The sequence below is a fragment of the Berghia stephanieae genome, chromosome 1 (genome assembly GCF_034508935.2).
Source record: "Berghia stephanieae isolate SIO BIC M18660-M18661 chromosome 1, UCSD_Bste_1.3, whole genome shotgun sequence".
NCBI lineage: Eukaryota > Metazoa > Mollusca > Gastropoda > Nudibranchia > Aeolidiidae > Berghia > Berghia stephanieae.
The window spans coordinates 29309600-29336733 of NC_088360.1; the positions used below are offsets into that span (position 1 = coordinate 29309600).

At 35.9% G+C, this 27134-nt stretch overlaps 2 protein-coding genes across 4 annotated transcripts in view; one reads left to right on the plus strand and one right to left on the minus strand.

Annotated features, from left to right (window-relative positions):
- LOC144971409 (uncharacterized) overlaps positions 1-27134 on the minus strand; it is a 195258-nt gene that overhangs the window by 96178 nt on the left and 71946 nt on the right. For all 3 annotated transcript variants that reach the window (XM_078912264.1, XM_078912274.1, XM_078912280.1), the window contains one exon: positions 1420-2035. In XM_078912264.1, the coding sequence (XP_078768390.1) occupies positions 1420-1635 (216 nt within the window). In that variant the 5' untranslated portion in view covers positions 1636-2035. The remainder of the gene's footprint in view (positions 1-1419; positions 2036-27134) is intronic.
- The window catches only part of LOC144965939 (uncharacterized), a 30106-nt gene continuing 11251 nt past the window's right edge, over positions 8280-27134 (plus strand). Inside the window, exons 1-5 of the mRNA XM_078901857.1 lie at positions 8280-8885; positions 9298-9384; positions 10543-10604; positions 11421-11637; positions 13569-13690. Coding sequence (XP_078757983.1) covers positions 8822-8885; positions 9298-9384; positions 10543-10604; positions 11421-11637; positions 13569-13690 — 552 coding nt within the window. The 5' untranslated portion in view covers positions 8280-8821. The remainder of the gene's footprint in view (positions 8886-9297; positions 9385-10542; positions 10605-11420; positions 11638-13568; positions 13691-27134) is intronic.

Genomic DNA, 27134 nt, shown 5'->3' on the forward strand with positions numbered 1-27134 from the left:
GAGTGAGTGAGTGGCATCTTGAAACATGTTCTGTTAAGGTAACTTGTAAAGCTTTCCCAACAAAACAACAAGAACGACCCTTCTCCCTCCCAACCCCAACGTACTGTCATACCGTTCAGATAATAATAATTGTGCTGCACATTTTGGTCACGTTTATTAAAACATTGGGCGGGACCCATTTCGGTCTGGAAAGTTTAAGAGAAATGCCCTGTAAAGCGCTTTGAGCACGTTTAGTGGATATTGCTCTATATATAAAAGCTTAAGCTTATTTGGTTTTTAAAAAATTGATCCACATTTGAAGGACGGATTATATGGCTACATTTTTAAATACGAGTTTTTCTAGAGTGCGGCAGTTAACTGGTTAAGCCATGGTTGTTTACTTTAAAAAAAACAACAATAGGGAATGAGATTAACGGAAGAATAGCGTCCCTTGATTGGACGTCACCCATAGTCTGTGACGTCACCTGAGGACGAGAGACGCATGCGCACAACCAACATGACGTTCTCTCTCTAATAACTTTTCCGCCAGTGACGTCACAGACTATGGTGACGTCCAATCAAGGGACGCTACTCTTCCGCTAATATAATCTCATTCCCTATTAAAAACCCTCATAATATTATAATTGGATCAGCTTAGTGAACTTTAACCAAGTTGTTCTGACACGTCGAAACGTGGCGTCTGATCGGAGGTACTCGGCCTCCGCAGGCCTATCTATTGTAAACCGTCATCTATTTTTAATTGGCAATCCATTGAATGGCCGGATGTATCTATTATAGATGTCTAAAACATGAAGTAGAAAAATTAATCATTACATTGTGTACAGCTTCATTGCTTTCGATAAAAAGATGGAATTTGTTATTTGTTTGGGGGGGGGGGGGGGGGGTTAAACGGATAGATTACATTATCTTTCTTTTATCGATTAAGTTGAGAGAGACAGAAAAAGAGCGATGTTTAGTGATAGATAGATAGATAGATAGATAGATAGATAGATAGATAGATAGATAGATAGATAGATAGATAGATAGATAGATAGATAGATAGATATATAGATAGATAGATAGATAGATAGATAGATAGATAGATAGATAGATATATAGATAGATAGATAGATAGCTTGATAGATAGAACAAACATATTGTATTTGACAGTGAATTAATACTCACTTACAAGGTAGAGAAGACAATTCACTCACTCACTCACTCAATCACTCAATCACTCGCTCACTCACTCGCTCAATTCCTCACTAACTCAATCACTTATTCAAATACTCTCTCCATCACTCGCTCAATTCCTCACTCACTCAATCACTCACTCACTCAATCACTCACTCATTCACTCACTCAATCACTCACTCACTCAATCACTCACTCACTCACTCAATCACTCACTCAATCACTCAATCAATAACTACCACTCACCTGAGTGAAATAGATGATAATTTTACTCTCCTTCGGTGCGTGAATAATCCATTGACAACTGATCGGGATAGGGAACGGTTTGGGGAAATTTGGCGATTGGATCGTGCCCCTGGATAGAGTGAGCTCCCCTCCACAATCCTGATACATCCCATTGCACCAGTTATATCCAAGAACACACAAGAATACCACAGTTATATAAACACGACCTTCACACATTTTAAAATTTAAATATGATGGTTATAAAATACATTCACATTTTTCTTGCTTTCAACTCTATTATCATCTTCTTTATTTTTATGCCTACACCACGTGACGCGGCTTGAATAATATAATATATCACAAAAAGTGAATTATATGGAAATTTTATATTTTTTTTTCTCCTCCGTAAAGAAATAATTAGTTTACATTGTTTTGGCTGGGATTTCTCAATAGTAGAATGAAAGAATTGAAGTAAAAATGATTCGATTGAATGTTGAGAATGACGACGAATAACGATATGGTTTCATCGTTGTGTTATATATTGTGTTATATTAAGGGAATAATATTTCTTTTCGACGCATTGTTGTCAAATAACGATTTCTTTGGCTTTTTGTTGTGTGTCCCAAGCTCAGGATACCTGTGGAATAGAGGAAAAAGTGTAACGATAATGATAATTGTAATAATAATAATAACAATAATGATAATAGTAATGATACTAATAATAATAATAATAATAATAATAATAATAATAATAATAATAATAATAATAATAATAATAATAATAATAATAATAATAATAATAATACTGATAATAATAATAATAATGATAATAATAACAATAATAATGATGATGACGATGATGATAATATTTATTATTATAATAAAAAATGATGATGAATGATGATGACGATGATGATGATGATGATTATAATAATACTATTTACAATAATAATAATAATAATAATAATAATAATAATAATAATAATAATAATAATAAAAATAATAATAATAATAATAATAATAATAATAATAATAATGGCTCCATATGACATCAAACGTGTATTTTTTCGAGGTCAGGATAGCTCAGTTGATAACCCACTAGTCTCACAACCAAAGGGACCGCGCTATCGATTCCTGACATACCTTGAATAATTTTTAACATCTGACACTCCTACCCATTCAGCAGATTTTGGGTAGCTGGTTTTTATTAGATCTAGCGGCAAGTACTTAGCGATCAATTTGCGTCCAATCCAAAGGTTAGAATACAATTGCTACAGCCTGTTTAAACATCTGACCCATGAAACCACTTTACATGTGCTTATGGATTGCCCATTATACAACGTGCAACGTTCGAACCACTGGGTCACCCCTACAACACTCAACACAAAGCTCTATGGTGAGGCTTAGGACCTAAAGCGGACCACAGACTTCATAGCAGATATCGGACTGCAGCCATAGATGTCCATCAGAGGAACAAAGAAGAAGAAGAAGAAGAAGAAACATCAGACCTAAAGTTCGACGTTATATAATATTATGACCCTGTTTTATCTTTCCAACTTATTTAACTTTATTATTAAGTTTTATAAAGTATAAAAAGTAGTGTCATTCATATTGCAAGCCCTGACTATGTGAAAGGCCTGTGGTAATTATAACATCATCAAGTCACCTATTGTGATTCAGTAGGTCATATTCCTTTTGTTTGTTCCAACTCGATCATGGATTAAACAATGTTAATATTCTTTATGCTGACCTTTTATAATGAGTGAGATAGAGAGAGAGAGAGAGAGAGAGAGAGAGAGAGAGGGAGGGAGAGAGGGAGAGAGAGAGAGAGAGAGGAGAGAGAGAGGAGATGGGAGGGAGGGAGAGAGAGAGGGACAACGAGGGAGAGAGTGTGAGAGAGATATGGAGGGAGAGAGAGAGAGAGAGAGAGAGAGAGGGAGAGAGAGAGAGAGGAGAGAGAGAGGAGATGGGAGGGAGGGAGAGAGAGAGGGACAACGAGGGAGAGAGTGTGAGAGAGATATGGAGGGAGAGAGAGAGAGAGAGAGAGAGAGAGAGAGAGAGGGTAATCGAGAGGAAGAGAACGATAGTGTGTGTGTGTGTGTGTGTGTGTATGTGCGTGTGCGTGTGAGTGTGTGTGTAAAGAGAGGGGGATAAAGAAAGAAATAGAGAAATACAGATAAAAAGAAAGAAAGAGAGGGTGATGAGGGGGAATGTATGAGAGGGATGTTTTTAGGGGTTTTACGGTTCTTGTGACACTGTCATGTCATTTTAGCGCCAGTTTGAGGGAGAGAAAGAAAGAAAGGAAGAAAGAAAGAAAGAAGGAGAGAGAGAGAGAGAGAGAGAGAGAGAGAGAGAGAGAGAGAGAAAGAAAGAGAGACACAGAGAGAGAAAGAAAGAGAGAGAGACAGAGAGAGAGAGAGAGAGAGAGGGAGAGAGGGAGAGAGAGAGAGAAATAAAGAAAGAGAGAGAGAGTGGGGGTGGGGGGGGGGGGGGGGGGGATTAAGAGTGAAGCATGAGATAGAGAGACTGAGAGCGATATGAGAGAAATGAGACAGGAAAAGATAGATAGATAGATAGATAGATAGATAGATAGATAGATAGATAGATAGATAGATAGATAGATAGATAGATAGATAGAAAGAAAGGAAAAAAAAAACGAGAGAGAGAGAAAGACACACACACACACAGAGAGAGAGAGAGAGAGAGAGAAGAGAGAGAGAGAAAGAGAAAGAGAGAGAGATAGATAGATAGATAGATAGATAGATAGATAGAGAGAGAGAGAGAGAGAGAGAGAGAGAGAGAGAGAGAGAGAGAGAGAGAGAGAGAGAGAGAGAGACATAAATTGTATATATTTCAGATTGAGAAATAATTTATAGGTTGATTGGTAATCTCGGGGTTATTTATAATAAATACAAAACAACAAATCTCACAAAATCATTACCTGCACATACTACATATTATTATATCTATTGGGTACTTTCAGCATTGCCAGAATGCTTTTCCCTGCTTGTTAAAAAGAGGCAAATTAACCAGTTAACTACCGTTCTCCGGACGGACACGTACAATTTGGTCAGAACAGTCGTCCTCCAAATATCGATCGATTTAAATTAAATTACTCTCATCTTGGCAGCAGCAGCCTCTTATGGTTTTCACACTACTATGTTATGACGATCGACCCAATCAGCAAAGTCTGGTCCGTATTCGTGCACCGTCGCGAACCCGCCGGGTAGCATCGTCACAACACACCTTTCGACTAGCAGATGCTCTGCCGTCTCGGGTTCTTGCCCACAGCGGGGACATGTTGGACAGGTAGAAAGACCCCACCGATGAAGCAGCTCCTCGACCGAAGCCGATTCGCAGTCACCCAGTGTCTCCTCTTACTTGCCAATGAATACTCTCAAAAAGGGACATCGCGAGTATTTTTGTTGTTGTTGTTTTTGTTTTACTTGGTGTTGATTATGTAGTAGTAGTAGTAGTTGTTGTTTTGATGTTGATGATGTAGTAGTTGTTGTTGTTGTTGATGTTGATGATGTAGTAGTAGTTGTTGTTGTTGATGATGATGATGTAGTAGTTGTTGTTGTTGATGATGATGATGATGTAGTTGTTGTTGTTGTTGATGTTGATGATGTAGTAGTTGTTGTTGTTGTTGATGTTGATGATGTAGTAGTTGTTGTTGTTGATGTTGATGTAGTTGTTGTTGTTGTTGATGATGATGATGTAGTTGTTGTTGTTGTTGATGTTGATGATGTAGTAGTTGTTGTTGTTGTTGATGTTGATGTAGTTGTTGTTGTTGTTGATGATGATGATGATGTAGTAGTTGTTGTTGTTGATGTTGATGATGTAGTAGTTGTTGTTGTTGATGATGTTGATGTAGTTGTTGTTGTTGTTGTTGATGTTGATGATGTAGTTGTTGTTGTTGTTGATGATGTAGTAGTAGTTGTTATTGTTGATGTTGATGATGTAGTAGTTGTTGTTGTTGTTGTTGATGATGTAGTAGTTGTTGTTGTTGATATTGATGGTGTAGTAGTAGTTGTTGTTGATGTTGATGATGTAGTTGTTGTTGTTGTTGTTGATGTTGATGATGTAGTAGTTGTTGTTGTTGATATTGATGATGTAGTAGTTGTTGTTGTTGATATTGATGATGTAGTAGTTGTTGTTGTTGTTGATTTTGATGATGTAGTAGTTGTTGTTGTTGTTGTTGATGTTGATGATGTAGTAGTTGTTGTTGTTGATATTGATGATGTAGTAGTTGTTGTTGTTGATATTGATGATGTAGTAGTTGTTGTTGTTGTTGATTTTGATGATGTAGTAGTTGTTGTTGTTGTTGTTGATGTTGATGATGTAGTAGTTGTTGTTGTTGATATTGATGATGTAGTAGTTGTTGTTGTTGATGTTGATGATGTAGTAGTTGTTGTTGTTGATGTTGATGATGTAGTAGTTGTTGTTGTTGATGATGATGATGTAGTAGTTGTTGTTGTTGATGTTGATGATGTAGTAGTTGTTATTGTTGATGATGATGATGTAGTTGTTGTTGTTGTTGATGTTGATGATGTAGTTGTTGTTGTTGTTGATGTTGATGATGTAGTAGTTGTTATTGTTGATGATGATGATGTAGTTGTTGTTGTTGTTGATGTTGATGATGTAGTTGTTGTTGTTGATGTTGATGATGTAGTAGTTGTTGTTGTTGTTGATATTGATGATGTAGTTGTTGTTGTTGTTGATGTTGATGATGTAGTAGTTGTTATTGTTGATGATGATGATGTAGTTGTTGTTGTTGTTGATGTTGATGATGTAGTAGTTGTTGTTGTTGATGTTGATGATGTAGTAGTTGTTATTGTTGATGATGATGATGTAGTTGTTGTTGTTGTTGATGTTGATGATGTAGTTGTTGTTGTTGATGTTGATGATGTAGTTGTTGTTGTTGTTGATGTTGATGATGTAGTTGTTGTTGTTGTTGATGTTGATGATGTAGTTGTTGTTGTTGTTGATGATGATGATGATGTATTGTTGCTGTTGTTGTTGTTGCCAAAATGAGGGTCATTTAAATCGATCGATATTTATTTGAAGAAAGAGTTTACCGGCCCGTGTTTTACATTCGTGTCTTTCCAGAGTACGATCGTTAACTCGTTAATCAAAAGTCATATTATTTTTATCATTGAAAGTCAGGAAATGTTCTTGTTAGTGTTTTTTGTGCGGCTATGTGGTCTAGTGGTATGACATTCGCTCTCGGAGCTGAGTCCTTGGAAAAGGCTCTTTACTCACATTCTCTCACCGTACTCAGGTGTAAAATGAGTACCTGGCAGTTAACAGCGTTGTCTTTGTCCGAAAAATTGTAATATCACCTAACAGGCGTCATGTCCCGTCCTCCTACATATTAAATGTTGCTGTTGACCAGGGACCCCTTGTAAAGCGCTTTGAGCACGTTTAGTGGATATTGCGCTATATAAAAGGTCAATTTAATTTAATTTAAATGTGGATAGGACGGGGTAACTTCCAAATATTCTAAGTCACATTCAGATGGAAAATAATTTTTAACAAAACTCAACTCGAGGTTTTGAAAAGGCAAACAACAAACACCTCCATCACCAAATAGACAGCATGCCGCAGATTTCGATTTTTCATCAGGAATAAACTGAATCTGATTATTTCGATGTATGAAATGTAAACAGAAACAGGCTAATGACGTCTGTACCAGCTTTTTTTTTTTTAATTTATGAACTTGGTTAAAATAAATAGAAATAAAATCGCTTATTCATCATCCTGTCTACTTGAAATTGGGACAATCTGAAATTTTAAGGGCAATGAATGATAATGTAGGCATTTTCACTGCCTTAAACATGACCAATTTGTCCACAATTAGCTTAAGCACCAGAAGATATTTTATTGAACTAAAAACCTGTATAATATAGTTCTCCGCTTAGAACAAAATAATCGTAAAATTACGAAATTTTCGTAGTAGAAGGCAGGTCATTCCTACGATGAAATAAAATTAATTTTAGGAGTCTATCGTGAATGGCAAACATGACCCATGGGCTGGAATTGGTATAATGATAATTTAGACGCTAAAACCTCAATTTAGGTATGTCGGTATATTCATGTGGTGGTGATTTAGACGCCAAAAACTAAATTTCGGTTTGTCGGTATAATGTGTGGATAATTGAACCGGAACGTTTCAGACTCAGAACCCTTGTTCCGCCGATAACAAAAACAATAAAAACAAACATGAATACATCAATTACACCAGACAGACTTTATAAATTTATAACTCAATTACCGTTTTATTTCTTAAAAAGTCATTAGGCAGGGACAATTTCCCTCTTTATATATATATATATATATATATATATATATATATATATATATATGTATTAATACCGGATAGGGAGACTTTTGGTACCCCTATTAGTTCATTTTACAGTACTTTACCAATAGGGAGACCAAAATCCGGTCCCCCTATTGATTTGACCTCTAGCACATTCACTTTTCTATTTTTAGTTTAAGGTTGTCAACCCAACCGTCAAGGATATATAATTGTAAATCATAGTATTGAAGTTATTTGTTAAACACCACAGTAAGAAGAGTTATGCCTAAATTTTCACGTTGGTCAATAAGGTGACCGCCTGAAAAAAGTACAATAGGGGTACCAGTGTTTTCATCGATATATTTCAATAGTGAGGCAATATATATCTTCCGAAATTTTCTCTAAAATTCTAGAGCATTATATGGATTTTTATAGTAATGAAAACCTAATATAAAATTGTGTGAAAGTTGATGAACTGAGGAATGAACAAGATATACGAATTATAATCTATTTTTAGAAACAGATTTATCGAATCTTGGTCCGGATTCTTATCTTGGTGACAAGAGACAAGCAAACATAGTAACTCTTTTTTTCGTGAAACGTATGTTTAGTCAATTTCGCGCATAAAGAGGCACTCGGCACTCACTCACTCTGCAAGTCGGTAGTAGGTGGTTATCAGTTATCAGCTCGGCCTTTAGTTCTTAGTCAAACGCTTCATCAAACCCATTATTGAGTAGCATGTTGATGCCTGATGCCAGTTGAAGCCATCTCGACGTCGTGAAATGGAGCATCTTCTGTCATAGCAGTAGAATCGTCAGATGCCGCATTTAAATCCTCCATTCCAGGCGTTGCTGTTGCCATATCGATCTTCGAAATGATTTGGTCTAGACGTCAAGTTGACCCGTTCTATGTCTGAAGAGATTTTAAAGTGCAATACCTAACATTATAACTTGATCTACAAAAGAGTCTTTTTAAATGAACCGCTGTGTTTCTATATTTTTCAAGAACCAAGGATATCTGATAACCACTGACTACTGACTTACAAAGAGAGTGGCCGACGGACGTCCTCTCTATAGCCGCAAGTATTTTTTCGTCACTTGCTGAGTTCCAAACTAGACGTCTATGGCATCGTGGGGTAAATTGATGCTGGAGGCATCATTGAAGAGACACCGAGATAATTATAATGGTAAGTTATTGGCCATTCTTATTACATCACAGTTGATTTAAGATTTTCAATAGGGTAGACATCACACACCGATTGATGATTGTCACTTGTCAGTCAGTCATTTGGAAGTGGAGTCAGATAATTCGGGAACTTCTGTAGACTGTAGATTCACACTAGTGAGTAAGATCTGTCGTTTACTACTAATACTACTACTACTACCACTACTACTTTTAGTTTTAGCGTTATCCAACTCAACACTTCTCGTGTTTATTTTATTTTGGCAAAACTAGAATGGATTTTTGAAAAGAATATAAAATAATTTAAACTTAAACCTGTCTTTGCATCTTGCTTTATGCATACAGTATGCCATATCACAGCCATCACAAAATCATAGTTTAATGTTGAGAATATGCTATTTCTTTTGTAACTTCAGATCAGAGAGATTTGAGCTTTAAAAATCCTGAAAAATGTCTTGCTGTCAATCCAGACAACCCTTTTGATGTGATCTATGATGTTCATGGTAAGAATGTAATTTGATGAGGAAATGAATAACATTTAGGTACACATAGTTTGCTTTTTTTTTTTTTTTTTTGAGTCATGATGTGTAATACTATTACAGTCAACTCCGGATAATTGCAACTCATTTAATCGCAACTTTCGGTTAATCACAATATTTCCTAAGCAATGGAAATAATTCTATATAAAAGTCATTGGTTAATTGCAACAAACTTCGGTTTTTTAAAAAGTGGTAAATTCAAGAAATCAAACAGTATATCATGATTAAATTTCATCATGGATGAAATCGTGACAGGTTGAAGAATCGAGAGTGAGCAGGATTTAATGCTACAGTAGTGTGTCACCACTCTGTTAGAGTCGAAAGAGGGCGGGGCTCTGCAGTATGGGTTTGTGACGTCATCGGTGGCCATTAAATAGAAGAGGGGTGGGGCTGGTCATAATCTTGACAACAGGTTATAAATGACAGTTATAAAGAGAGACTGAGCGATATCCTTTGTTTTAGGATTAACAACTGTGCATTGTGACCAATGAGTTTGGTGAGAGCTTATTGTCTCTCATTAAGGCTAATCTCTTTAACTCTGACAAATGTTGAATTGTTGAGAAAAAAGATTGAAACTTCTTCCAATCTGAATAAGATATCGGCTTGCTTCATAGCTGCTTTTGGTTGACAAATCTACACGGGGCTGCCATATGGTTTTTGTTTCAATCAAATTGCTCTATATGTGGTTGACTAAGAATATTATTTACTGGTTTGAGTTGACAATAAATGTGTAAAATGTTGAAATAGTGGACAGGAAACTGAATTTCGGTTAATCCCAACATTTTCGATGATCCCAAGGTATTGCGATTATCCTAAGTGGACTGTACCTGAATCTTGAACGAAAAACTATCATATGGATATGATTATAGACAGATTGGTTTCTGGAATTATATTTCCGTCCTCCCTTGCCAACTCTGACGTTCTTGAAATTTAAAAGAAAATAGCCAGAAGGTTTCGGACTTAATTTTCTTTTTTTTCCAAAGGACAATAGTCATAAGGTAAATAATTTTTAAAAAATCCTTTTACAGCATAAGAGGGCATGATTTTTTGTTTAAGAGTTTAGAGAAAAACTTGCACATGATAGTCTTCAGCTTTTTTTTGTTGTTTTTATTTTCTATATAGACTCCAACTCAGAGCCTGAAAGTGATGCAGAACAAAGTTCCATATCACATGATTCATTTGTGGTAAGTATGTACATTAAAATAAAATCATAACATTTGTATAGCGTTTATCCACAGTTGGCACCATGCTCAAAATGCTTCACATCACCATATTTTGTGGTGGACAAAACACATTTGCCACAAAAGATGAGACCTGCAGTCTGTTAGGCGCAATACAATATTTCAGGACAAGGACAACACTGTTTTACACCAGTGAGATCTCCTAGTTTTTTGTTGTTAAAAATTTTTCTTTGCAGTGGACTTCGCCAACAATAACACTATTTTAAACCTTCCTCGTTATATTTTGAAGTGATATTCATTGATGAGCCATTCACATTTGAAGTCGTTTGTTTTTTATTTGACAAAATGTGAAAATGATGCGTTTCCAGGAAAAATTAAAATAGCTTCTGTTGGGATTATACTTTTGATCTCGCATTTTGTCCAAATTCTCTTGCATCGTAATGTTTATCAACTTTTTTTGTTAACTATATTGCAGTTGCAAGGTTAGGAAGTTCATATTGTTGCAATGACAACCGTTTATATGTCCAGAATCGTAGTGATATAAAAAATTGTTTTGTAGTTGTTGGTCCTGGTGTAGGATTTAAAGAGTTGGTTAAAAACGGTTTACTGAAACCCTGGTTGGTGTATCTATATTTATCCAAGCACAGTTGAACATATTAAATACTTAGACAATATGTCTGCCTTTCTCAACTCTTTTTTATTATACTTGCATTATTAACCAGCTAATTGTTTAGTTGGATTATTAAACAATGGCTCTTCATGTTTATTGTCAACATGAATAAATTGATTGATCTGTCATCTTTTCCACAAAATATACAGGGTCCCGATTTTGTTGCTGACTCCGAGTCTGATTCCTCTACGTACTCTGTGAGGTACCCAATGCTGAGTACATCATTGTCTTTGGAACCTAGTGCTCATTCCCCAACTCAGTCAGAGCCTCATCCACAACTATCACAGACTGAACCTCGTTGCCAGTCTGGGACCCAGGTTCAACCCGAATGCTATACACTTGCAAACCAACGTGTTACGTGCAATGGTGAGTCATTTTTTTGTCATTCTTCTCCTTTGATATTTGTGGGATCAATTTTAATTTACCCAGTCCTTTTAAAAGAAAACTTCCACCCCCTCCATGGTGCTGCATTTGTGTTATTGCATTTTTTTTCTGTTTTGGCAGTGCTGCGTCGCAAAATACGCTACCATTTACATAACAAGCACAAATCCAAATTTGATAGGGTGGACATCTTAGAATCTGAAACCCCAATGTGTGAGTGATATCAGTGAAACCAGCCATAAAAATGTTCATGTTTATTTTATTGGGGTTTTTTTTTTGTCTGTAATAGACTTAAATTGCTTGTATTGTAAGTGTTAAAATGGTTTTTTTGTTACAACCCATCTATATATTAAAACTGTTTCTTTGTATTTCTATGATGCTTAAGGCTTTTTTTCACAGACCAGCTGGAAACTTAACGAGAATCAGAGTAGATAACATTTTTATTAATCTTGCAACCTAAACAGTATATGATGATTGGGAGCATTTAAAGAAAAGCACATTTTCTTTTTAATTTGTCGGTACTAAAATTATACTTTGATAATGCCTGCTGTGCTACAAACCCTTTTGACTTCCAGGTTCAATATTTTTCTTTATTCTAAAATTCTTGGGTTTCCTTTCAATGACAACTGAGATCATTAAAATTCAGCTCACAACATGATGTGTGTAGATTTGATGAAAACATATGTTCGAGTTGAGAAGCAGTGTTCACGAACTTGCTGATCGTTTTTACTAGCATTTATTTTCCTAACTTACCTGTATCAATTAACAAAGGCAAGACTCAAATATTTTCTATCTGAACAGTGTGTTTGTTATTGAAATATTTCCGGCATATACATGTCATATTTCATTCCCACAAAATATAAATCAGGATTAAGTTGTCTGGGCATCAGCATCGTTCAGGCAGTTGGGGGAAGTCTTTAAGGAATTAATGAAGCCGATGCTCAACCGGTCTGGAGGACGTTTGATTGATGTCGGCTGTTTGTTCTGCCAGCCGGTGATGTTTTCTCACTCCCTCAATGACAAAGAAAGTCATTGTTATGACTATGAACTATAGTCTATTATTACTTTTGTTACTATATTAATTGTTACTTATAGCCGCTACTGTTATTATTATTATTATTATTATTATTATTATTATTATTATTATTATTATTATTATTATTATTATTATTATTATTATTATTATTATTATTATTATTATGATATTGCCTTCATTGCATTCTATTACTATTATTGATATAATTAATTTCTGATTGTTGTAAATAATTTATGTGAATTGAATTTTGTCGATTGGCCAAGGGCCTACAATAAACTTAAATGAAATGTTAGTCTTTGGATAGGACTTGGGTCTATTCTTGATTGCTTTTCCGCCTGGGTCGAGTGAAGCATTTGGAGTAAATTTTGTTGCTCAACGTAAAAAACATGACGCTTACCATTCCGCTGATACTGATACCTCCAAGGGGTGGTTGGGGAAAAACCTAAAATTCTTTTGACATTCTGTCTGATTTTTCGCTGAAACAACAAAGGACAATCTATGTATTCAGATGAGACTTCAATGTGTTACTATTCCGATTTATGTTCATATTTTGATTATAATGAAGAGGGAACCCTGAACCCAGTGAAGTGGGTGGATTGATCTATTTATTTCTATTTCAAAACAAAAATATGGCGTCTTTTCACTGGATTTGTTATGTGGCAGAGGTCTCCACAAATCTAACATACCTCTTCCAAAGGAATAGATGGTAGAAAAGTATATAACAAGAAGGAATTATGACAGTTACTTGTCCAGGCCTTAAATATTTGGAATGCTATTCCTCTCTATCGCTGTCATGTAGCTGATGTGCATATGATCTGTCTATTGATTTATTTTCATAGTTCATAGCATGATGTGCTTTATTTTCTTCTTTTTTTTCCAGAGAAATACAAAAAGCCAAGGAGACCCTGTCCATACTGTGGACAGTTGCAAACAAAACTCTCAAGGCATTTGATGAGGAAACACAAAGATGAGACAGAAGTTACAGAGGCCATGAAACAGCCTGTAAAGGAAAGGGATAGAACAATGGATTATCTCAAGAAAAAGGGCATTTTTTATTCAAACACTAGAAACAATTCAATAGTTATGCGTGAGAGAGCACAAGGGTCACATGAAGTTGTTATGTGTGCTGGCTGTAAGGGGTTTTACTCTGGACGAAGGGTTTATGAACACAAAAAGAAATGTAGTACTGAGCATGCTCTGTGTACTGGGGTTGTAAAATTTTATCCCGTGGCTCCCAATGCAAGTAAAGAAATAAAGGAGAATATTCTTGACAAATTTCGGAATGATGAAGTGGGAAATTTGTGTCGATCAGACAAAGCTATAGTATTGTTAGGAACAAAATTGTGGAGTAAAAGTTCAAAGAAGGAGAGAAAAGTTATAATGAGTGATTTACGCATCTTAGGAAATTTGATTTTAAAAACTAGGAAGAGAACGAATCAACCTTCTTTCTCTGGAGAGGACGTGGTGAAGCGTTGTAACTTTAATGAAATATCGCAAACCATTTCTGAAATGACTTTGAAAGAGGATGGGACATTGAAAGCAGGCTTGAAGCTTTCAATTGGATTTATATTGAAAAAGTTAATTAATTTCTTAAAAGGGGAATATATAATGCAAAACAAATGGAAGAATCCGCAGAGATAGATTTGTTCAAAGCTGTCCTGGATTATAATTGGGATAGTATTTTTTTTACAGCCAGAGTTCAATGTGAAGCAAAGAGAACAAATTTGAGAAAACCCAAAGAGATGCCATTAGAGAATGATATAAAGAAGCTACGGCAATTTATTACTGAAGAGATGGTCCGTATTTGTGAGGATGATTATCAATTATTTGATTCACATATGTTTGTTAGGCTTCGCAATGTCATCGTAGCTAGGCTTACAATGTTTAATGCGAGGAGAGGCGGAGAACCCGCAAGGATGTTGTTAAAAGACTGGAATGATGCAGATTCAGGTGTATGGGTTGATCCCCAGCTTGTACAACATGTCACTGATCCTCTGGAAAAAGCGTTACTTGAGAAGTATAAGCTGGCCTATCAGTCTGGAAAGGGAAGCAAGATGTTGGTCCCTGTGTTGATACCCAATGACACAATTCAGCCTTTAAGGAAACTTGCACAGGAGCGTAAAGCTGTTGATATTTCAGACAACCCATTTCTTTTTCCAAATACAGGAATATCCAAAGATCATGTAAGTGGTTACATTGCCATCAAATATGTCACTTCCTTAGTAAAGGATTTAGAGAAACCCCAGTTGTTAATAGCTGATAAATTCAGGCACCGAGCTTCGACATTATTTGCCTTACTTGATGTCCCACAACACGAGAGAGATGTCTTCTATCGACATATGGGACACAGTGAATCAATCAATCAAAACATTTATCAGTGTCCACTTGCAATACGAGAAATAACAGAAGTTGGTCATTTTTTGGGTCAAATTGATAACTCAGCATCGGTCACTGGGGAAGGAAATTGTAACATTGAAACAAATGACTCTGTAGTGAATAGAGACTCAAATGCAAATTTTGGAACATCCATAGTAACAGCTGCAAATCAAGAAGAAATATTTGATGGTGAAGCAGGAGTGCCAAATCAGCTTACGTGTTCTTCAAAACAAACTGAACCCAAGAGGAATTCAAGCAAAAATCGGAGATACATGTCATGGTCAGATGAGGATACAGATAGAGTCAAGTCATATTTTAAAAACTTTGTCGAAGATGTTTCAGCACATGGTTCAAGGGGATCATTACCTAGAAAGTCTGAAATTATTCTGTTCTTAAAACACCACAGGGTATTTTCACAAAAAGGAATCCCTGAAGGTACACTAATTAGTTTGGTGAAGACAAAGATTTTTAATGAAAGAAATAAATATAGAAGGGAAAGAGCGTTTCAATCGGTGTAATGACAATCATGAATTTGATTTGTATTACATTCATTGTATTGTATAGTGTTATTGACATATTTTGGGGGTTTACAAAAACGTTTTATCTTTATATAGTACAATCTGTTCATCATTGCAATATCCTTTTTTATATTATATGAACATTCATTTGCTCAGCTTGAGAGACAAATGCTTTGTAGAACCATAGCTGCCAACCGTTCTGTTAAAAACGGATTTGTTCCGTATTTGACTTCCTGAGTCCGTAAGTGCTTATTTTAGTTCAAAATCCGTATTTTGTAATTTTTGACTAATTTGTGGTAAAAAAGCCATGTGAGCCTAATGAATTATTATTATTGATCCATTATTATTACTATTACTACTACTACTATTGTTGTTATTATTATTATCATTATTATTGGTGTCCAGTGAGAGCATAATCTCCATTTGTGTAGCTCTTTAATTTGAATTATGCCTCTAACATAAATGATTTTCAACAATTAAAAAAGTTCCATTCGTTTATATGACGCCTGTATTTTACTCAAACCTTTCATAATGTATTGGAGATTTGCATAGGATATGGATGTTAGCCTCGATATACTTTGAATATTCTAAGACAGTATTGATACTTTCACTATTTGTTACAAATATTATTTTAATTAAGAATAAAATTAAATCCACCTTTTTGATTGGAAGGTATTCAATAAGAAAATCAATTGCTTATATTGATTAAAGATGACAATGATTATTTCCCTTTATTAATTTATGAAATATATAAATTTAATCCCTTTAAAAACATCTTCATCTGATTTTAATTTTTTTTTTTTCAAGCAAGCTTTTGTAACGGTTTAGGTTCAAGAAAAATAAGTATACTCCATTTTTAGGTGTGTTTATCTTGTCAAAGTAAAGAAGTAGGAATTCTCTAATATTTAGAGGTGCATTTTACTATAACTACTATTATAGTATACTACTTAAAGACCATTATGTTGCATGAAAGAAAACATATATGCAATCGTCTACTTTTTATCTGAACTCACCTAATTTTTACCCCAAAACGCCCTCTCAAGTGATGTACCAGGTTGGTAGTTATGCATTTCTAACCATCTTAAGTTATTTCATTTATTTTACAATCGTGCTTCTTGTGTATTGGTCCTTATCAAAGTTGAGGCAGTTGAATTCTTTCTTTATATTGTCCGTTCTGAATTTTGATCTCATTGTGGAAAGCTCCCATAGCGGGCAGGGAGGTACACACTGTGTCTTCTATCCCCTTATATCTGTTTTCCAACATGCTTTCAGTCTTTGTCTTGGAATGAGATTACTTGTTTTTTTCCTGGCCCTCGCCGGAGTCCTAGCTGGGAGGGAAGCAGTCAAATGCATATTTATTGTTTTGGGAGATGATATTTTTTTCCTTGTAAATCATCTCTCTGTTATGTATTATTACTATATTTGTTATTTTTTAATGTATAATGTAAGCATTTGAGTGTGTTCCTCTTTGTTGGATTTTGTTCTTGTGTCCGGATAAGACTTATAGGTGATTTCAAACTTAGTACATTGGTGATACGCTCTTGGAATCTACATCTGATCCCTATTTGTTCCCAGTTCCCCTATGTCTTACTTTCTCTTGGATGCTTCAACTGTAATTCTAGAACTTTTTACTATCCAATTTTCTTCCTTTTTACTGGCGCTGATATAACCTAAATGTGTTGCAAGCGCCGTAAAACCCTTAAAAACAAAACAACAATCATTGTGGAAAGTGTCATTTTAACGATTCAAATGTGCTGGTACTAAACCCGATAATTGAGCAACATTTGGACTAGCCTCTGTCATCTCAAACTTGTTAGTGTTAGTAATAGTAATTAAAAAGGCTGACTTTTATATGTTGCGATTCGATGAAGGGGGGGGGGGGGGGGGGGGGGCTTCGGCACACATCGCCCCTCATCCCGGGCAAAATGAGCGTTCCTTATTTTATTTTTGAAAAGTTGGCAGCTATGTAGAACTATCTGAAAGAATCAGATATGGCAGAATAAAAAGTCTTTCTACTAACCCTAACTTAATTGGCCAATGTAGCTTTATGTTCAGCATTTTCTAGATACCTAATGTAAAATTTCACTATTCTTTTTATGATAGTTTTAAGAGTTGCAATCTTTAGAGGTGACTGTCAAGAAATGACACCTCTGTGCATTTAATTTCATTCTTTCTTTATCCCCTCATCCTTAATCAGAATAATAATAATTAATAATGAAAAAAAATGCAGCAACGACAGCTTAGAACGGCATAAAGTGCTTAAGAATTATTTTTTTTGCATTAAACTTTATTCAAACGATTTTCAACACTTTTGCTTCACAGTTTATGCTTTTTAACAAATGCAATTAAGCAACTTACCAGCAACAACATATTGGTTTGTTATCATTTGAGGGTTTTATCAGTAAAACTGTTTCTATCCTTTTATGTTGCACTGTACACATAGCAAACTTCATGCTTTTATTTGGTGACCAAAGACTTATGTGATACAGTGGATGAATGTTTGTGATGGCTTTTGGAACTGAAATAAACCTGCAATATGATTTGTAGACTTCTATCGTTATGTATCATTTTTCGGTCAAATGTAAATGTAATTTTACACGAGCTTGATGTATCATAAAACCCACAATGAGCTCAACGTGCAGCTGGTAGTAGATTTATATGGACACGAACAACGTTGTTACAATTCAGTAACGTACTCCAATTAACACAAGTGAGACTGTAAATGAGACTTTTACAATGACTCTGCATCGCACAAATATGGATTCGAACCCTGGCAACTCGGGCGTCAGACGAACTGTCTACCACGAAACCAAAGCAAGCATTGTGCAAGTTAAAGTGAATGAGATGTTGATTGAAGCCGTTCATTGTGTCCATCAGATCTGCTGTCCTATCCATCCAACTCCATTCACTCACTGGGTGGGGTTCCCGACTTCCCATAATGGGCAGGGACGTACTCGTTGCGTCTTCTATCCCCCTATGTCTGTTTTCCAACTTGTTTTCTGTCTTTGTCTCGGGATGGATGGGATTACTTGGTTTTGTCCAGGACCTGGCTGGGAGGGAAACAGTCAAATGTATAGTTCGAGTTTTGGAAGATTATATTTTTCCCTTGTAAATCATCTGTCTGTTATGCTCTTTATTGTTTTGTTTACATATTATTTATGCTTTGTAAACATTTGAGTGTATCCCTCTTTGTTGGGACCTGTGCTTGTGTCTGAATGAGACGTTTAGGTGATCTCAAACTAAGTACTTTGATAGTGGGCTCTTGGAATCTACTGTTTCCTATTTGAAACAAATCCCCTTTGCCTTACTTTTTCTTGGGTGCTCTAATTGTAGTTCCAGAACTTTTTACTATCCCATTTTCTTCCTTTTTACTGGCGCTGATATGACCTTAATGTGTTGCAAGCGCCGTAAAACCCTTACAAACAAAACAAAACAAACCAAGTCCATTCAGTGGTATACAACAACAACAAATAAACTCCTCTGCCTGGTCCCTTCTATCTCTGATCTTAACCTGGGTCGTCAGGTTTCTAAAGGGGTCGGGGACTGCAAAAACAATGGCGCACGGAGCAACTGGAATATTTTTTGCCGTGTTTGAGTCCCAGGTTATTTCCCTGAGCGCCCCTTCTGAGGGATGGACCTTCCCAGGAGTTAGTAAATGCGTTGCTCGGCCACTTCACTCTACGCACACTGGGATAAGCTTCGACACTATGGCCATGAAGCTCTTAATCTTAAGGACTTACTTTATTTTAGACAATTTGGTGGTAGCTCACTTGAAAATGCACTCTTAGGTATACACATATATAAACATATACTGGGCTCCCTAAAAGGGTTTTTTAATGTGGTCTCCCTAAAAACATGTTTTTACCAAATGTCTCCTTAAAGCTACAGAAACACTTAGTAAAACATTAGGGGGACCGAGTAATTTTCTATATACCATTGTGATCATCAAGCATCAGAATTGTGTTCATAAATCATTGTAGGGAATCAAACTATACTCATTTGAACAAAGATTGAACAGTTTAATCAATTTGAACAAGACATATGCTTGGTCCTCCAATTGGTGCATTTCACAGTGGTCACCTTAATAGTGGATTGATACTTATATATATATATATATATATATATATATATATATATATATATATATGTATATATATATATATAATTTTTTTTTGTTCAATTCTTTCAAAATATTTCTCACCTTTCACAGCTAATGACTACAACATGGCCAGACTTTTTCAGAATTATAACGCTAAAAGAGTATATATAATCTATTAATCTTCTGTCTAATTCCCCTGTTAGAACCTAAATTAAGTCTGTGTGGGCGGGGGGTGGGGGGGGGGGGGGGGGGGGGAGTGGTGGTGGTGGAAGAGCGCATGACAGTTTTGACGCCAAGAGGAAGGAAGCAGTCGTATAAATAAGGTGGATTTGAAGGCGTGGATGTTGTCGTAGAAAATAGCCTCGTACTTGGCTACTTGGCTACTTGGCTAATCATTCATGGACATGGTCATGCTATCATCACCTGTCAATATCACGGGCATGCAGGCGCATATATATATATATATATATATATATATATATATATATATATATATATATATATATATATACATATATATATATATATATATATATATATATATATATATATATATATATATATACATATACTCGTTTATATGAACAATTTGGCGAAAGTCACAAAATTGGATTGTATGGATAATATAAAGGGAGATATTTTAAGATTTTTGACGGATAACGGGAAATATAATGACCCAAAAGCTGAAAGACCGACCGAGTATACGAGGTCATTCTTTGATGTCAATAAGTTACCGATTTAGGTTAAAAATAGTACCAAAACACCTTATTCTCATAGCGAAGAAAATAATATGATAAGAATACATGCTATAAATTCACCATACTACACTTGGCGTTTTACAATCCGTTAGTGATTTCCTCAGGATGCAATTCAGAAATGAAATAACAATCACTTCATACAGAATAAAAAGCACGTAATTCGCCATTTTGTGCTAATACATCCACTTATTGATGCTTTACGTTTAGGTAAAATACTCACAACATCCACCAACCAAATTGAACATAACAAACACACAAAAACTGTGTGTAACCTTTAACCTTTAATGTTTCTAGTCATGATTGATAGAATGTAGTAAGAATTAATCATTGAAATGGCTGTTCCCTTCTATATCCGTCACCTGCATGTCATGTCAGCAGGTGATAATTCACTTCTGAATCAATTTGTGGTCATTGATTGTTGTAAACTCCCTCACCCGAGGACGCAGCGCCGGAGTCAAGAGATTTTGTGATCAAAGGGAATGAGATTAGCGGAAGAGTAGCGTCCCTTGATTAGACGTCACCCATAGTCTGTGACGTCACGGGCGGGAAAGTTATTAGAGAGAGAACGTCACGTTGGTTGTGCGCATGCGTCTCTCGTCCTCAAAGGCTACCAGAATCTTGCAAACGATAAACATAAAATAATTTTGCTATCTCAGGTATGGATGACACTGATAAAAATCTGATTCAGTTTTTAAAATAATATTACCCACAATGCCCCACTGAGCTCCGACCCCCAGACAAGATAAGCTGATTAATTTTGTTGTTGTTGTTGTTGTTGTTGGATGATTTTTCCCTTCTGGTATTTCAAATCTGATTTAAAAAGGGTCCCGATATCTCCGATGGCAGAGCACTCGCTTCACAGGCAAAGGACCGGGATAAATCTTTGCTGAAGTCAATATTTTCTTGCCTCCCTCCCCCCCCCCCCCCCCCCCCCAACGCCGGCACCCCTCGATTCAAGATGGATTTTAAGACAAAAATAAAAAGTAGGGGACAGCGTGGCTCATCGGTACGGTCTTTGCTTCCTACCCGAAAGGTACATACCGAGTTAATGTGCAAGAAATACAGTTCACATCTTATTATTTTTAAAATATAGAGATAAGAATAACAATGACACATATTTCTCTCTCTCTCTCTCTCTCTCTCTCTCTCTCTCTCTCTCTCTCTCTTTCCATTTCTCTCTCTCTCTCCATCTCTCTCTCTCTCTCTCTCTCTCTCCCTTTCTCTCTCTCTCTCTCTCTCTCTCTCTCTCTCTCTCTCTCTCCCAGATTCTCTCTCTATCTCTCTCTCCCTCTCTCTCACTCTCTCTCCCTCTCTCTCTCTCTCCCTTTCTCCCATTATCTCTCTCTCTCTCTCTCTCTCTCTATATATATATATATATATATATATATATATATATATATATATAAAAATATATATATATATATATATAAATATATGAATATATATATAATATATATATATATTTTATAATATATATTATAAAAACAAAAACCATGAAATAATAGTGCTCAACCTATTGATAAAAAGTGCTATTTATAAAATAGTTCAAGTATAATTACGATCGACCGAGCGCGAAACTTTGTGGGAAGTTTAGGTTTAATTATTGGTCACAAGTTATATATATATATATATATATATATATATATATATATATATATATATATATATATATATATATATCCATACAGAAGTTATCTACGATGTGAATAAATAACCAAAGCGTATCAAATGGGCTGGGATCCAAATCGAATTCGCTTTGCTTTCAGTTACAATGACAAAGATACAATTTGATCAAAAACACATTTCTAGAATGTTGGCCAGAAAACCTTTATTTATCATAAATAAACTTGATTTATTTATGAATGAGCGATATCCACTATGTGCGCTCAAAACTCTTACAAATGGTCCAAAGCAACGCTTTTTACAAATTTTTAACTTCATTTTACACGTGAGTACAGTGAGAGAATGAGAATAAAGAGACTTTTCCAAGGACTCGACTATGCGCCGATTGAGACTCGACCCAATGACCTTCCGATCTGAAAGCAAGACCACATTAGACGTACTATTTCATGCACGGAAAAAAAAATTGTTTAATTTCTCATGTCACTTTTTGAGTCGGATTAACCTCCGATATATTACCGTTTCCAGACGATTGGTCACAAATATGGAAATCCATCTCTCTTTGTTCCAGCGGAAGTCGTCTGACATTGTAAAACTGACACGACATAATTGAGTGTTTTTCCATTTAGAGCTTTTCTCTGTTTAAATTTCTATCAAGCTCGAGGGAGTGTGTTATGCTAATGCCATTTGCCCATCCGGTATTATATTATCTTATACATTCCACCCCTCATTCTTTGCTGCTGTAGTTCTGTCGTATTTACATTTGGCAAAAAAATGTTCCATCATTTTAAAAATGAGTCAATTTTTTTTCATTAAAATATTAACGATATTGTCATATATATGCATTATAACTCCTGACTTCACAATAGGGAATGAGATTAGCGGAAGAGTAGCGTCCCTTGATTGGACGTCACCGGTGGAGAAGTTATTTGTAAACAAACCAACTACAAGCCAAGCGCCCCAAATACAAAATTTATTATTCATATTTCTGTACAAAAATGCATAACGTTGATTATGATATGCATTTTGTACAGAAATATGAATAATATTTTTTTTTATTTGGAGCGCTTGGCTTGTAGTTGGTTTGTTTACAAATAACTTCTCCACCGGTGACGTCCAATCAAGGGACGATACTCTTCCGCTCATCTCATTCCCTATATCTGAACGTCGAGACTTTTATCCAATGGGATCGCTTACTCTGGAATTCTAGCCACCTATTTGTTCCAGCGGATGTGTTATATTGTAAAACTGACACATGATCGAGTGTGTTTCCATTTAGATGGAATCACAGGGGACGTTTCTGTGTGTCAATTCCTGTCAGCCTCGATTCTATGATATGCAAATGGCATGTATTGTCCTTCCGGTATGATATTATCTGAAAGATGCTGTGCGCAGGGCTAAGAAACTTACAACATTGCCATCCGAAAATATACGGAACCCCATCACACAAAACTAAGTGTAACCGTGAACGTTTATAGTCAGGTTAATGCAATTTAGTGAGAATTATTCAAAAACACGGATGGCAAAAAAAAAAAAAAACAACAAACAAACAATAACAAAGACCTGAGCGACGTCAACTTCGCTCAATCTAATCCTTGCACCCCTCAATCTTTGCTGTTATAGCTCTTTGAAAAAAAAAGCAAAACAAAAAACAAAAACAAAAAACAACAACAAAAAAAAAAAAAAAACAAACAAAAAAACAAACAAAAAAGCAAACAAAAAAACAAAACAAAACAAAACAAAAACAAAACAAAACATGACAAACAATAGTACATACCGATCGACTTTTTTTTCAGAGCACAGCAGTGTTGTTGTTATTGTTGTCGCCTTTGTTGTTGTTGTTTTTAGTGTTGTTATATTGTTGTTATTGTTACTAATCAAAAGGCCTAGTGTTTGTCTTCTATCATTATGGTGGTCACAGAGGTGTTATTGTAGTTTTTATACACTTTCAAAAAATTATCTGCGGTATTAATAACAATACAGAATTTTAAAAAATGTTAAGACCTAGCGTCCTATCCAAAGGATATCAAGCACTTGTTATTACTATTACCCGTTCATTAAAATGGTTGTCTAAAAACAATACCGCAGAGCTGAGTGACGTCAATTTCGTTCATTCGATACCGTTTAGGGTTCATAGGTCACAGTAATCAAAGTAAACCCAAATACACGCACGTAGGCATGGCATGACGTATGTAATAGCATCCAATAGGGTTCAACAGTCGTGACGTCACTTCCCTCGTAATGATCATAGTAACTCTGGTTCTACCTATCGGAACAATGGCGGACGTCATTATCTCAATCACCGCCCTTATGAAATACTTCTCCGACGAGCATAAAAGTGTATCCAGAGGAGAAATTCATAATAAATCTGATCATGTTTTGTCTTTTATACATTCTTTCTGATCACATGACATATGAAAAAGTTTAGCCAGTATGAAGTATAAAGCTGGTTGCTGAGCGGACGTGACATCAGACTATTGAATCCTATTGCAGGACAGAGATGTTATCACATGACGATGTGGTAACAGGTAGACAAACGGAGTATTTTATTATACAAGATGGTTATGACAGTTTATTACATCGTAAATCGTTCAAAATTGTGACATTTGTTGAACAATATGATTCAACAAATCACGTCTCTCTCTCTCGTACACACACACACTCTCTCTATTCCCCCCCCCCCTCTCTCTCTCTCTCTGTCACACACACACACACACACACACTCTCTCTCTCTCTCTATCCCCCCTCTCTCTCTCCCTCTCTCTCTGTCTCACACACACACACACACTCTCTCTCTCTCTCTATTCCTCCCCTCTCTCCCTCCTCTCTCTCCCACCGACACACAACACATACACACTCCACTACCCTCCCTCTATCCTCCCCTCTCTCTCTCTCTCTCTCTCTCTCTGTCACACACACACACACACACACACACACACACACACACATACACACACACGTGGCAAAGCAAACCTCCAAGTAATAGTCTTCGTCATTTTCATATATCCTGATTTGTTATGTCCCGTCCTAAATGTTAAATGTTGCTGTTGACCTAGAGACCCCTTGTAATGTGCTTTGAACACATTTAGTGGATATTGCGCTTTATAAAGCTCAAGAAGGGTTTTAAGCCCGAAACTTTTATAAAAATAATTGAGGACCGTGTCGCGTGTTGTATTACCCATTGGAGACAAATGGGATTATTATTATTATTATTATTATTATTATTATTATTATTATTATTATTATTATTATTATTACGTACTAGCTGACCGTGGTAATCTATTACACATTGTAAATGATAGTTTAGAATTTATAGATTTGTTGAACAACATGTTTCAACAACTCTCTCTCTCTCTCTCTCTCTCTCTCTCTCTCTCTCTCTCTCTCCCTCTCCCTTTCACTCCCCCCCCTCTCTCTCTCTCCCTTTCTCTCCCTCTCTCTCCCTTTCTCTCCCTCTCTCCCTCCCTCTCTCTCTCTCTCTCTCTTTCTCTCCCCCTTTCTCTCTCTCTCTCTCTCTCAAACACACACATACACACAAAAACACAAAACACACACACACACACACACACACAAACATAAACAATGCAAAGCAAGTTATAAACTAGTAATTTCCAATGGCATGACAAAAAATTGAAAAACAAAACAAAACAAAAACAATGAAATAACAAACAAACAAAACAAAAACAAACAAAAAGCCCAGCGTGGCTCACCAGCATGGTCTTTGCTTCGATCCGAATGGTACCAAGTTCGAATCCTCGCCGTGCTGTACTGTGTGGCCTTAAACAAGTCACCTTACCCAATCCTACTTTCCGGCGCTGCACTGGGGCTGCGGCTGGCGCCAGTCTTCCGATGGAATAAACACTCAACATAAATGTCTTCTTGGCAATGAGTAATAAATTATATTTTATCTTCTATTTTGTCTTATCTTTATCAGAACCCCACGCATTAATTAGTAATAGATGATAATACAAAACGTAACAAAAGACAACATATAGAAAGAATTAATACAGCTGGTATCCGAAAGCCCTTCGTTATTCTTCTTAGACCATCAGCTGATGGATTAGTTTTCACTAGATTCTCTCGTTTGTGTATCGGTACAATGCATCTGGCGGTAGCTGTATTTTACTTAAACACATACCATACATTCATTATGTAAAATGAAATTGACGTCAATCGAGTCTTTGTTATTGTTTTTTTTTTTTTTGCCATCCACATATATGAGTAATTCTCACTAAACCGAATTAACCAGACTATAAAAGTTAATGGTTACACATAGTTTTGTGTGCTGGGCGTTATACTTCCGGATGGCAATGTTGTGAGCATCTTAGCCAAGCGCATACATTCTATTGTACCCTGGAAACACATTTAAAATTTTGGCCAGAGAACTACGTCCTACAAAAATAGATCGACTAAAACAACCCTCATCATCTTTCCCCCACAAAAATACTCTCAATCTTGGCTGAGACCTCCTTAGTCCAGGAGTTCTTGACAAAATTAAGTCTTTCTAATCAATTGATGGTTGAAGGACGACTTTTCTGACCAAAATTTAAAATATTATCTATGAGTTGTTATCCGAGCCAGGCAGAATTGATGATATATATGTGGTGTCGAATTATCGCGTGCAATCATATCAATTGGATTCAGTAGTCTGATGTCACGCGCCCGGCAACGGCGGCCATCTTGGTTCTAAACAAAGAAAATCATTACTTTTATTCTTCATGCTGGCTAGAACTTTTCATTCCCTTTTCATATGCCTTGTGATCAGAATGTGTAAAAGTCAAAACATGATCAAATTTATGTTTTTTTTTCATCTGGATACGCGTTTAAACTCGCCGGATAAATATTTCATACGGCGTCCGCCATTGTTCCGATAGTTTAGAGCCAGTGTTACTAAGTTACCATGCGTCATAAGGAAGGAAGTGACGTTACGACTATTGAAGACTATTGTCCTATCGGGAACAATAATATCTCCATTCGTCATAATGGTATATTCAAACCGATATGGTGCATCAGTAGAAACGCGACAGTTGTTTTAACTTTGAAGCATTCATTATATATAATGAAATGTAATCCAC